Source organism: Belonocnema kinseyi, chromosome 6, assembly GCF_010883055.1.
Source record: "Belonocnema kinseyi isolate 2016_QV_RU_SX_M_011 chromosome 6, B_treatae_v1, whole genome shotgun sequence".
Lineage (NCBI taxonomy): Eukaryota > Metazoa > Arthropoda > Insecta > Hymenoptera > Cynipidae > Belonocnema > Belonocnema kinseyi.
Window position 1 is genome coordinate 118,994,990 of NC_046662.1, and position 14,070 is coordinate 119,009,059.

Sequence of the window (14,070 nt, forward strand, 5' to 3'; positions counted from 1 at the left end):
AGGGAGCTCTTCTTAATATTTTGACACCAAAATCATGTCGATACACCTTACCGACTGCGAGTAAAGCCACCCACGCTTTAACTTGACAGACTGTATATACGACACCTTCGCGCTGGAGAGACCAATACATACCGTCCCGGCATTATTCTATTCGTTTGGAGTGGTTCCATGGACGAATTCTGTTGCGCGACTTTATATCTTAAGCTGTCAAGGTTGTCGCGGAATATCAAATCTTAAATGTCATCAAAACAGGATTATTCTGGGTACAGCACATAGAGTCGCAAATGGAAGAGACCCTCTTCTTAAAATGGTCAGGAAGCACGAAGAAGTGCGCAAAGGAGCGTTTCGGTACAAAGCAGAAGAGGAGGCTGCTGAAACACTCGGACTTAACTTCAGTATCAGGGGTGAGCAAAATGCATCGAATCTTATCTATCTCGAGTACTCACTCCTTGAAGCCCGGATTAAGAAAGCACAGGAGAAAAACCTTCGTGAACATCTCCTTGATAATAGGATGCAAAATGCGCAACTAAAAGAGCCTTATTACTATTTTTGTTACTCTTACGGCATTAGCCTCAATATCGCTCGGCACAATGCTCCCAAAGAAATCAATTCAATTGTTGAGAATGAGAAGTGCTGCATATACTAGAACTTCATTATCTCGATAATTTTTTCTGTTTCGCACTCGAGGCCTGACATAGTTCTCCTTGACTTCGAGCAGCGAATCATGTTTATTGTCGAATTTTCCGCATCAGCTGACAAAAACATTATACCCAAGGTCAACAAGATGCTAAGACACTTTCGGAAAAATTCGGAAGGTGGTCCTCCTTGGGTCGCTTCGTGTGATCAGGGTGCACGAGCGTTTTGCCGGATCGTCTCTTGGTCGTGAGACGTGGTTACGACTGAAATTTTACCACGATATATGTATATATGTATTTATGTATCTATGTGTACCAGTGCGATTAGATTTGTTACGTAGCCGCGTTTAAATTATAATAAAAACCCCACTGGATGCAATTCTTTTTCGACATTCATTCTGAAACCATTTCTAGATCATTTTTAGACTGGAACCGAAATGAGGTCGATTCAGTTGAAAGGGTTAATTCCAAATGTGGCGAAGTGCGCATTTTGAAGAAACTGCTATAAGTGTTGGCAAGTACCCAAATTTACTAGCTTCAATGTAAGAAGTTGCTAAGTGCCGTAAAGTGGCTAAGTCGTCTAATACACTGTTCTGCATGATTGCTGTCCTTCAAACAATTCAGGTGATCCTTGCAGTACTACAAAATGTAGCCCTTGCTAAATTGCGCATGTTTCGCGAAACACAACACTATTGGTTTGGTCAATCCACTCCAGCGGAAACTAAGTACATACTTCTTCTAGAAAATACTGTCTGAGTCAATAAATAGGACTGTTCGACGCACGCGCAGTAAAATTTTGGCTATATTTCTGGAGCACTGGACCTTTATAGTTTTTTGCATAAATTACGAATTTGTTGACAAAGATGCTCAAGCACTTCAAATTTTGGAGTAAAATAGGGTCATAAAGTAAAAAAAAAAACAACTAGTTTTTTTACACTTTTTGGAAGCCAATATAAATAATAAGACGAGCTAGAATCTTCAACGAGGACTCAAATGCAAGCTTGGACCTTTTCCTTTAGAGCCAATAGTTCAGAAACTGAGGAGAATTGGCAAAGATCCATTGAGAATCGTTTCTTAGTCGCAATCCATAGCCTGTGCTTTGCACTGAAAGCGAATAGCACGGGCTATAGTATATTCGTAAACGAATTCGTAATCTATGCAATTATTTAAAGGAGAGACAAAAAGTCTACAAATTTTGAACACTATTGATTATGCGAAAATCATGGAGTGACGGGAATGCTTTAAAATTTTATGATCCAGAGCATGATCCTCATATGCGTCCTTGCTTCTCATGTCTCAACCACAACATCTCGTTTCTGTGTACTCGAACGTCAAGGGTAGGTGCCCCAAACTTCATACAACCAGATTGAGAACCCAATAACCAATCAATACAAATCTAATATTTAAACCTTAAAGTGCCCGATCCTCAAATTGGTTGACTCTTGCTCTGCATTCAATTTATGGTCAATCACTATCTTAAATTTTGCGCGAATTTTCCCCAGCCTTTGTGAGAAGTGTTTTAAGAGCATGTGACACAGCCTAATACCTATATTACCGACCTCACTTTATCAGTTCACTGAATATTTTTTTGGAACATAAGAACTTAAAAAAAAATATCAAGCTGAAACTTTGGAAAATGTATTGCAGTACCATAAAGTACGTTTAGGCACTTTATTTGGGTAGGAACTTACTGAATTTATTTTCGACCAAATTAAAACTGAGAGCTTTTTTCACATTTTTCTTCTGAACCTAGAAATTTTTTGAACATAAATTTATACATAAAAGATCTTCCTCAAACTTTTAGAAATGCAGGAGCCGACAGAAAACTACGTTAAAGTATGAAATTTAATGATAAAAGATGCAAAAACAAAACATTTCAACTAAATCTCATCCAGCACACAATGAAGGACTCACAGCGTAAGACGAGCCAGCTGTTAGAGCTTCGTCTAGTGGCCGCCAGGGTTCGCATTTTTGTGCACATCGAGAAAACCGTTATCGGCTAATGCCGATGGAATTCATAACCGAGTCCTTTGTTGTGTGCCGGATGAGATTTAGTTGAAATATTTTTTTACATCTTCATCATTTAATTTTGTACTTTAACGTAGTTTTCTGTCGGCTGTTGTATTTCTGAAAATTTAAGGCCGATATTTTATGTATAAAAAAATTCGAACGTTAAAAAAATATCGAGGTTCAGAAAAAAGATGTGAAAAAGGCTCCCAGTCGGAAATAATTTTCAGTGAAGTCCCTGCCCAAATTAAGTACCTAAACGTACTTTATTGTACTCTAATAAATTTTCCAAAGGTTCAGCTCGATATTTGATTTACAAAAAAGTTCTTAGGTCCAAACAAAATATTCAGTAAACTGATAAAGTGAGGTCTGTATTATAGGTATTTGTATTATAGGCTATTTAAAAATTTGCTATGCGCTCAACAGTTTTCGATAAAATTAATTAATTCGCATAAATCTTCTATTTTTAGGATTTTTGGTATTTTTGTACGAAAAAAATATAGAAAAATAATGTCAGCTCCTAGTTCTCAATTCGCACACGGAATTAGAAATTTTGCTGATATAGTCCAACTTCGATAACTTGCCATCAGATAATTGTATACTCTACTTAAAACGTCATCACACGTACAGCACGCACACTAATTGTGGTTCTCCCACTCCGTGAGCACTTTTGCTCATAATTTTTCTCCATGATTTAGGCATGCGCGCATCTAATATCGTGCTACTAGAGGGTACTTCCGATACGTCCGCAATTCCTGGAATTTTCCGCTCCTACAGCCCTGAAGTTGGAAAGTTATCAGACGTGGACTATACTAAACTTTTATTTTCTTTAAATAGGATTGGCAAACATTCAAACAACTAGAAGAGGAAAAGGGAACTGAAAATGAAGCGATGCGACAAGAAATTATACAGAGAGCTAGTATGACTTGCCAAAGTGTATTGGATGAGGAGAAAAAGAAACTTTTAGAAACTGATCCAGAACTTTTAGAGTTGTTGGCAGATGAATATTTGCTGGAATATCAAAAGCAGAGGGTGGCAGACATGTTAGATAAAGTAAAAAAACTTCGTTTTGGTAGTGTCTTGGATTTGAGAAATACAGAGGAATTCCTGAATACCATTGATAATGAGGACAAGTCCGTTACTGTTATTATTCATATTTATGAGAAAAACATTCCAGGATGTGATGCTATGAATGGATGCTTAATAACTTTGGCGAAAGAATATCCTTTTGTTAAATTTTGCAAAATCTTGGGTAAGTTATGTAAACAATTAACCATTTTTTTAGTCTGCTCTTTCTCCTAGTGTATTTTATATGTGAATTGAAATTAATATGATTTCATTCTTTTTTTTCTCCACGTTTAAGTTAATCTTATCCTTTAAAAAGTGCGTCTCATTTCAAACGCTTTAATCGCGCGTCGATTTCCACAAAAAAGTGAACAGATTTTCATTGAAAGCGAGACAAGGTTAGATCGTAAACCAATTACATTCATTTTTCTCATACAACCTCAAAATTTTTAGCAAAACCGCTATGGTGGTTTCAAGTTTCTATCAAACCTATAACCTTTCTTCGCTGCTACAGATACTCGTAAATGTGCAAAATTACATATGGGAAACCTCTGAATCTCAAGGTGCAATCGTGATACTAAGTTTCGATAATCATAGCTCTCTTCCTCTTCTTCTGTCAGTTTAGGGGATAACTGGTCAAACAAAGGTAACATACACTTCAAGGCCCGTTCTCGAAAATCTGAGATGCTATTTACGCATAATATCGTTGGTTGCGGCCAAATAAGCGGACAGAAACCCATGGCGAGACTGCATTATTCTGTCATTATCAAGAAAATGAGTATGTTGATTATTTATAAAACTTGAATAGTCGAAACAAGGACCAAAATTACCATGTGGACAACTACAGCGACCAATATTGTTGTTAGTATTCGTAATGTGGAAATTAGGATCTACATTAATGTGAAAGCTATTAGTTCGGAGAATTGTGCTATTGCCACAAGATCAGAGGTCCGTTTCTAAACACTCATTTCTATAATCAAATAATTTTGAATATCCTTATTTGTTCGATATAAAGAACTACTGCGACTTCTATTCTCTACAGAACATTTTCTAAGAATGTCGCCAGTCCTATTCCGAGCACCTCCATAATTATGTGAGGTATTTACCGCGTAATAATAGTTCAAGGGGGCAATCTCGTTCGTTAAGGTGTCTCACAATTACTAGAGTCTATATTGGGCCTATTACGATAAGAATTATAATTAATAGGGACATAATCTAAACGATCCTGATATTTTTCACGGCAATTAGCGGAAGGGATTCGGTTACAATTTTCGTCTCTAATTCGCAGAAAGTTATTTCTAGTATTTCGCGCTAATATATCTCGAGAGTAACGATGAAATAGGCTAAAAGGACGATAATCATTCTTATAACGTCTATTAATATCTATCTTAAACAATCTTTCATAATCCTGCTTTCCTATTTGTTCCCAGTACACCTCTCTAACATCGGCGCCAATTTAGTTTAAGCGTTGACCGTAAAAATGCCAGAATAATAGAATTTTTTAATATATAGCCCATCGAGGTAAAGGATTTTTGTAGAATTATGCAGTGGGGGAAAAAAATTAAAAAGCAGTTTTAATCGAAAATAGTTTAATCGATTTTAATGAGCAAAATATATGTTGCGTAGTCTATTAGGACAATTTTTTAGAAAAATAATTTCAATCAAGCATATATCTTTACCAAATTTTCCACGGTGGTATTTTTTCGTAGAAATTTTTTTCAAAATTAAAAAAAAGTTTGCCCGATTTTTTGGTCGGAATTTTTTTATTCTAATGGAAAAGTGTTAAACCACATTTAACCACGCGCATATATTTGTACCTAAAACGTTTTAAGTTAAAAGACAAACCATTGCCAACTGTCATTTCGTAATTGTGAATTCGATTTTGTTAAAGCTCTTTTGGGTCTAACAAATACATTCTCATCCCTTCTCTCGCTCTTTACACTCGATTAACGTATGTCCAAAACACGAACTATTCTATATTATGTTACCCTCTACCTATATATTAAATTAATTTTACAGTATCTCTACCTACGCCCGGGACTACTTACTCAGATATTTTTTATCATTATTATTATAACAATCAGCCAAATCCCTTACGCGGTAAAAGTAACTCACACGGTTTTATCCAGGGATCAAAATTTCCTTGAAGCACCATTGCAAAATAAATTATAAATTTTAGCCTTTACTATTATTTTAATATTTATTAATATATTGCTTATTTTGCAATAAGCATTAGTAGCAGTAATTAATGGCTAAAAGCATAATTACTAGTGTTGTCAGACTACAGCCCGACTGACAAATAGGCATGCTCCTAAAAATAATTTCTTTTGACTCAGAGGGTCTCAAAATGTCGAGATTTGACGAGAACTGGGTAGGTCTGACTTTATACAAATCTAATATCGACACAGAGAGCCGTGACATTTGGGAAAAAGTAGCTCTACCTTAGAGAACAAAAATCTCACTTAGTTTTCATTTAGCAGAGCTGATTCGAAATCTTTCTACCTATTAAATGGCTTTTGTGGTATCTCGGTCAAAAATTTGTTTTTGTAATAGCAACAAATCTGGAGAAAATAACTTTTGACGCAGCCTAGATTTTGAAAGTAAACTTTCAGCTGTTCCTAAAATCGCAAAACTGTCGGGAAAATAGAAAAAAATGAATCTGGATTACTTGTCTATTTATGAACGGAGTCCAACCTTGAAAATTAAAAAATATTTAAAATTGTGGTAATCAGAATTATTAATGCAAGAAAAATGATCTCCGGCTTGAATGGAGATATCAAGATGAATCAATATTTTCAAGAAAGAGTTAAGTACACTGATAAAGCTCGTGACGAAAAAAAGTCGATGAAATTGTATATTTACATCTGAATTGAGTTCCCATAATTTTGGCCTTAACCATTAACTGGCACAACTCCTTTTTATTACGTAAATGGCACAGCAGGTGTTACTCACTCAACGTGTTCAAACATGTCCCGCGCAGCCGCTATTAAATATTTTTGCACAAAAATTATGTAATGTAGTTTAAGACATCTTTTTTCGTGGAATCGATTTTATAGTCGTTAGAATTAATCTTTAAGAACATAATTACTTTATTATTGATGCTTCTAAAAAAGGTATTTATTCGCAAAATTAAAACTCGATTTTATGTAAAAATAAAACACCATATTTTTCCATGTTCAAATCAATTTTTTTTTTTATTTGAATGCATAAAAATAGTTAATAAAAATAAGAAAGTAACATAAAAAACCAATTTTCAAAGTTGTAATTACTCTTTCAAACCTACAGTCGCTGCAAAGGCCTGCGCGTTGCTCATGGCACATCGGGCGATTGCAAGCGTGATTGTGAGCGTGCATTTTTTTTAGTGCATTTGATTGCAAGCCTGCAAAATAATGAAAACAAAATTTATTTCACTTAGTTGATAAACTTACGTTGGAAATTGAACAAAAATCACTTATATTAATGGCACAAATTTTGGTTGAAAATAACTATTTTGCTCACTGACGGCACAACGAGTAATAAAAACCCCACCGTTTTCAAGATCTACTTTGAGCGGGTGTCCAACGTATGCTGACGTTAGCCGCTCTATACTAACCAATTCTACCCTTAGTGATGTCAATTACTGGTAAAAGCCGACACATGGGCCATTTTCTCGAATTTCGTAAGTTTAATTCGAGCTCAACCATTTTTTGGGGTCTTTTCACCCACAGTGCCAGTTAAGAGTTAATGAACTATGCTCAAGTCTCGTGAGAGAATTGCAGTACAAAAAAGGGCAATGGGTGCTGTCCATTGCCAGGCCGCTCCCAGCGGCAAAAACTTGAAAAAAGGGGGTCTGTTTCTGTACGGTTCCCTGCAGAATGTAGGCCAGACTTTAAAGTCTTGGTCCATGACTAGCCCTGGGTATAGGGCTATGTGCATACCGGTATATGCATATTAGGGTGGCTCAAAAAGGCTGTTATTTTTTAGAGGGCAACGATCCCCCCAATTTCATTCCAAAACCAAAAAAAGAAATTCCCTAATTTTTTATTTTTTTTATTTTTCGATGTTAACAAGTGCCGGTTTTGACTTGAAGTTTCCCATGTAATATGCATGGGAAAAAATAACTTTTTTGAGTTTTTGGAACAATTTTTTAGGATTTGAAAAAATGTGACGGGAAAGTATGGGTGTCTGTAGAGAATTATCCAAAGAAGAATTTCATGTATCATATATATGGGTTTAAGACCCCTAACACACCCCCACGAGTATCTGAAAAGTACCCTTAAAACAAAAAATGTCAATTCTTCATGAAATCGACATTTTGAGCACTGTATTCTAGTATTTTTTCACTTAAAATTATTAATATTGGTATAATAGAATATTTATTATCATTGGTTAATTAACTTTTAATTATTTAAACAAGTGAAATTTGTTAAAATATTTTTCTCCTTTAAAAGTAATACTGTTAGTCTAGTGGAAGATTTAATAACATTGGTTCATTAATTTTTCATTTTTCATTCCACTGAAGAAATATTAATAATTTGTAATAAAAAAATTATTTACAGAAATTCCATTTGTTTAAACGATTGAAAATTAATGAACCAATGTTAATAAATATTCCACTAAACCAATAGTAATATTTTTAAAGGAAAAAAACGAATTTTTAAACAAATTGTTCAAACAAATCCCATTAATTTAAATAATAAAACATTAATTAACCAATGTTAACCAATGGCCCTGAGTTCGCGTCCTAATTTGTTCCCTAATTTTGTGGTCTATATTATCACCTGTAAACCGATCCCTAAAATCGGCTTGAAATTGCGTCCAACTATACCATACTTTCCCTTCCGCAATTAAATTTCGGTACCATAACCTAGCTGAACCTGTCAACAATAACGGTAACGCGCTTATTACCTCGGCATCTGTCACTGGTGAAGATACTCTATTCTCCGAGATTTTTGTTAAGAATTCCTCGGAACTAGTAGTAGAAGACCCGTCAAAAGAAATACTCCATTGCCTAATTATTTTTCCTATATCACTGTTTTGATTAAGGTTATTAAAATGTCTGGAATGTTGTGGCAACGTAGTATTAATTTGGACCGGTCCCACATTAGGTAATAGAATCGGTGTAGCCACCGGTGAAGTGCTTGTTCGTAAGTTAATATGCCCACCTGAGTTAATATTTAAAGGATTAGGAGGTAAGCGCGTTGAATTAGAAATATTATTTGGAACATTTGTACCCATGTTCCAATCTGTCCTTTTCATTTCGTAGCTAGTGCACCCCGGTATGTTAGTATTATTTTGATTGATTTGAGAGAAACCACGTGGCGGTTGGCTCAAATCATTTACCGGAAAATTAAAAATCGGTTGAACTGATTGATAATTCGAGGAGGTAATTCGAGATAATATATCATGTGTTGTTAACGGAAGTGTAGTCGGAAGTATCGCGTGGCGAACCGATTCTGACATGCCAGCTCTAGATGTAGTAGTAATTATCGAAGTAGTAGTCGCGGTTGTTGCCAATCTTGTTGTAAAGGTTGGGATTCGACTCCCCTGTCTATGAACATTAAAAAAGGAGGGTATCTCGAAACCTGTGACATTACTACTCCGCATCCTGTCAGGTTGCATGAAGGGTGCATTATGTGTATCCCATGTGTCCTACGGGATATTTATCTCTCCGTGTCGTACCTTCGTATAGCGCAGGATACGGTCGCGCAATATTGGTATTAGCCCGGTCGGGTTAATGCATAATTCATTGCTCAAACATCGCAATTCGGATTCAATTAAAGAATAAATCAAAGAATCCCGATCCGGATTGCGAGTCATTTTATACCACGAAATCTAACAAGATTACCCGCAATTTATAAATTGAAACACTATCCAAACCTACTGAATAACTCGACAGTTAATCAAGATAAAATCATTAGCCACCGAGAAACACAGCAGACTGTAGAGAGATATTCAATTTTGGTACCTAGTTGTCATTTACTTGCCCCGTATGGTTAAGCAAGCGCGAAGGTGGGAGTCCGAGTAGTCTCGAACTAAACCGGTAGTAGCCGAACGCGGAGAAGGAATGAAAATTTCAACAACTGAGAACCAAGACAAAAGACTATGCATTAAATACAGTTCGTTTGCGATGGAAAAAGAACGCGCTAGGCGTAGAATGGCAAGGTACGAGTCAGCTCCACTCCGTTTAGTAAGGTGGAAGAGAGAACGCACTACGCGCTGAGGGAGAAGGGGTCGTAACATGGCCGTTGCGGTCTGCGGGAAGGTAGAACCCATGCCGGCGAGCACGTATGAAACAGCGCTATGCGTTAGAAAAGGACAGAGCTATACGTATAGTACATTGATACACGAGAGAACAAGAAGAGAACGCCGAGTACGTATCAATAACGAAAAGTGGTATACTTCTCGCTATACTCCGTGTCCCGCGCACAACCTTCCTATTTCTCGTTTCTATGCTGTTTTCAGTGTTCTTTAAATTAGAACCAAGAGCTCTGGCACAATTCTATTATCGGTCGAATTCAGTTCAAATTTTCAAAGAACTGATTAATTACCGCTCTTACAGGTGGAAAAAAAACAAAGAAAAATTTAAATAAAATAAATTCTCTTTTCCTTCGTTCCTCCGAAGAGAAATTAATCGATCGAGCTACCGTAGCTTACAACGCACTCCCGACCTATCCGTTTGACCGAGCTACCACAGCTGATATCGCACTCCCGACCTGTTCTTTTTAATGTTTTTAAAAGCTTAAAGGGAAAAGCACTCGCAGTCGCGACCTACCTACCCGCACACTTTAAGATGCCTATTGATCATAAGGACTTTTCGTTCTTATATAGCGCTTCAGCGCTCTTGTAAATAATAATAAAAAAAAGAACAAAAGCAAAAGACAAGAAAATATACAAGGCAATACATAGAGAATACAAGTATAAATATAAACAGGTATCAGAACAAACTTGTTACATAAGAAAAATAATAAATTTAATTCAACTGAGGGATCTTATGATGAAACAAGAAAAATAAACAAAATGCTGCAAACTTAAAAAAAAATCCGTTGCTAAGTTTAGGCGCAATGTAATGAGCTACTCGTTCGGTGAAAGGCTGAAACGTCTAATAAATGAAAAATAGCGTTTATCTCAGGCGGATTAGGAACCGCTAACCTTCCAGGGACGGCACCATCACAGAGGCGTGCTTACTTGTATTGTTTTACACGCCTGGCCGTCTTTTCTGGCCGTCATATTTAGTTAATTTCCTTGTTTACCTGAAAAATGAGCATGCAAGTTTAGGCTAAATGGGAAGGAAGTTATAGGGTTCGCAGATAGTACAATTAAAATTTCAGCATTCTGTAGATTTTACGTAATCGTTTTAATGGCAAAAAAAAAGAAAACATAATTTGAGTTAGCAAAAAAAAAAGTATTAACGCAAATGACAAGCAAACATAGTGATTAGCTAAAGTGAATGTTTCTTTAAAGAAAATACTTCGAGCGATCAGAACAGAGTGCCCCCCGGAATCCTCGAGCAGGCTAAGTGACTGGACAGGTAGGCGACAGCGCACGCGCGAGAGGTCGGAAATAACCAATCTGCCGCGCATTTCTCCTTCTAAACCTTCGACTTTCAACGGCAAACTGAATTATGCGTAGAATAGAAATTTATCCAATGGGATCGCGGACTAAAATAATATAATGACCATTTCCCGGATTTAGTTTTAAAATTATATTCATTAAAGAATTTTCTTTTCCTTCCGGATGGCTTCAGCAATGAGAGTTATTGTTTTCAGTGATGTTCGGACGTCGATCCCAGCATTTTCCATTTGTGAGCCCGCCAATTCAGCAAATATCTTTTGTGACGTAAACCAGACAGCGGGAAATGTCGTTGAACCCTCACAAGGGGAGCTGCCGTGCGCAGAAGATATCCGGAATTTACTGCGGAGCCAACCCTGAACTGAAATAATTTTCTGGTGCCAGATAAAATATTTTAACAAATTCTATGACCCCTTTTTGTCGAGCATCTCTCCTGACCGGTCGAGAAGATAAAGTGGCGTTAATATTTTTGCCACGTTACAATATATATATATATATATACACTGCTCTGCAAAAGTTTGGCTCAGTTAGAAAAATCTCTTTTTTTGTATAACAAAGCCACCTATCGCGTCCTCGGGTTTCGCTTGTATATCTTATCCTTAAACGTCATATCTATTTTCAGTCCCAAAATTCCAAATACTCATAGAAAATTCAATTCTCATTTGTAGAAAGGAAGTTATGACTATTTGAAAATAACCCCTTTTCCCGGGGGATCCAAATTTCACCCCCTGTAGTTCGAGGAGGGATGGTAGTAAAAGTCTATAAATTGGTGGGCATACTATTATAATATAGGCAAACAAACTGAAAATTTGAAGGCAATCATAAGACATGAATTTTCAAGTTGGGGCAGTTAAGGAATAATGTACATATATTCACTCGCGGAGTATTCGAACTGCATCTATACGACGTAAACCTGTGTATTCTATAGCGCGCTCTAACTCATTTTAAAATCTCCTCTAATTATTTTAAGGCAGCGTCGTACCAAGTCGTATGGTGAGCCTCAACCACACTCACTCTAAAAGTTGTTGAACTCAATGTTTTCTTGAAGAAAACGTATTTCTGATGATTAATGAGTAGTTTTAAGGCGAATTGAAAATTTTCGAAAAAGCGATTTTCTGGGATATAAGAAACCTCCATAAAAAGGGCAGTTTTCAATTTATCCAATTATTTTATAATACTTTCTTACTTTGTTTTTAATGCGAAATAACATTTCTTAACAAATAATTTAAAATATGTGAAACAAAGAATAGAATTTCACTTCTTTTAGAAAGGGCCCAATGGTCTTTAAATATTCAAATAGTTTAAAAATGGTCTAAAAGTAATAAATAATAAAGAAAATCAAGCACAAAAATGCTTTAATAACCTCAATGGCAAAAGAATAATTTTATGATACACAAAAACTATAATTATACGCACAATTTTCAATTTTTCCAATTCTTTCATTGCACTTTTTTACTCAAGCCAGTTTTAAATGTGGAATATCTTTACAAATAACAACTTGATATATGTAAAACAAATCATTGAATTTCACTTATTTCACAAAGGGCTCAATAGATTTTTTCTTTATAGATTTAAGCTGTTCAAAAACAATCTAAAACTGCTGAAAATAAAAAACAGTCCGGTTAAAAAAAATTAATAACCTTATTGAAATTAAATTACTACTAATTAAATTATTATTATTAAATTAAAACTATAATACAGATAACCTACTGATTATCATCCAAATTTCTTGTGTATTGCCTGACGTTAATTACGTAGTCAAAACCAGATACATTTTATTACCAAAAATCGTTTAAATATAATAATGTTTCGATGAAGATTTAACGCTCATGTCTAAAAATACATAAGTTAATTTCAAGATTGGAGACTCAAAAAATTTATTTGAACGGCTCCACACTAATTAAATTACATTTTTAACTATTCCATCCTGATTGCACACAGTCACAAACTTATAAATCCCCCCTCCTATCTTTACAGCCCTCATTTGCACCCTCTCCCTCTCCATGAACTTCTTCCTTGAATCCATCCCTAACCCCTCTTATAATCCCCCCCAGCCCTCCTTTCCTTTTTACTTTGACCGCCTCCTGTAGCCTCCACCTATACCCCCTTGGCAACTTTCGCTCTACTCTTTCCCATTTCTTTCTCTCTACCCACGTCTCTACCAGTCTAATCACATCAAATTCCTGAATATACCTCCAGAACTCCTCATCTTTCTTCTTTGCCACTGCTACGTTTCAGTACAATACCTTTAACATTAGTCCACCCTCCTTTACTCCCACCCCCCTACTTCCCTCGAAACCAATTCCCCTGCACTTCCTTCAACACCTCCTTCTCCTCGAATTATACCCACATTTTCTCTTCTATTTTTATTTTCCGATGCGCAACCTACATTGCTCTCCCTTCGCTCCTCTCCTTCCTAGCCCTGCCATTTAGCATTCTCTGAACCTCCCTTTCCTTCCTCGTCAAATCTTGATCGATAAAAACCTTATTGTCCTTCATCCTATTTTTGTTACGCATTACCCCCAATTTTTCTTCCCAGCTCTCCAATTCCACCACCGCCACTTCATTTTCCTTTCTCCCCTCCATCCTAACTTTCCCTACCTTGCCTTTAATCCACCCTATGCTCTGTAGCAGCGCTTCCACCCCGTCCCTTTCTTCCCCTCTCTTGAGCTTCAATCATCTTATCACTATATTATTTCTCCCATATGCGTTCTCTTTTCTCTCCATTCTCAACTCCATTGCCCTTATCCTTTCCCTATCCGCTCTCTCCTCCTTTTCATTCCTACGCTCTCCCACTTTCTCTTCTATCATG

General features: G+C 36.3%; 1 protein-coding gene across 1 annotated transcript in view; it reads left to right on the forward strand.

Annotated features, from left to right (window-relative positions):
* LOC117175078 (phosducin-like protein) overlaps positions 1–14,070 on the forward strand; it is an 84,355-nt gene that overhangs the window by 35,328 nt on the left and 34,957 nt on the right. Inside the window, exon 2 of the mRNA XM_033364621.1 lies at positions 3,480–3,894. Coding sequence (XP_033220512.1) covers positions 3,480–3,894 — 415 coding nt within the window. The remainder of the gene's footprint in view (positions 1–3,479; positions 3,895–14,070) is intronic.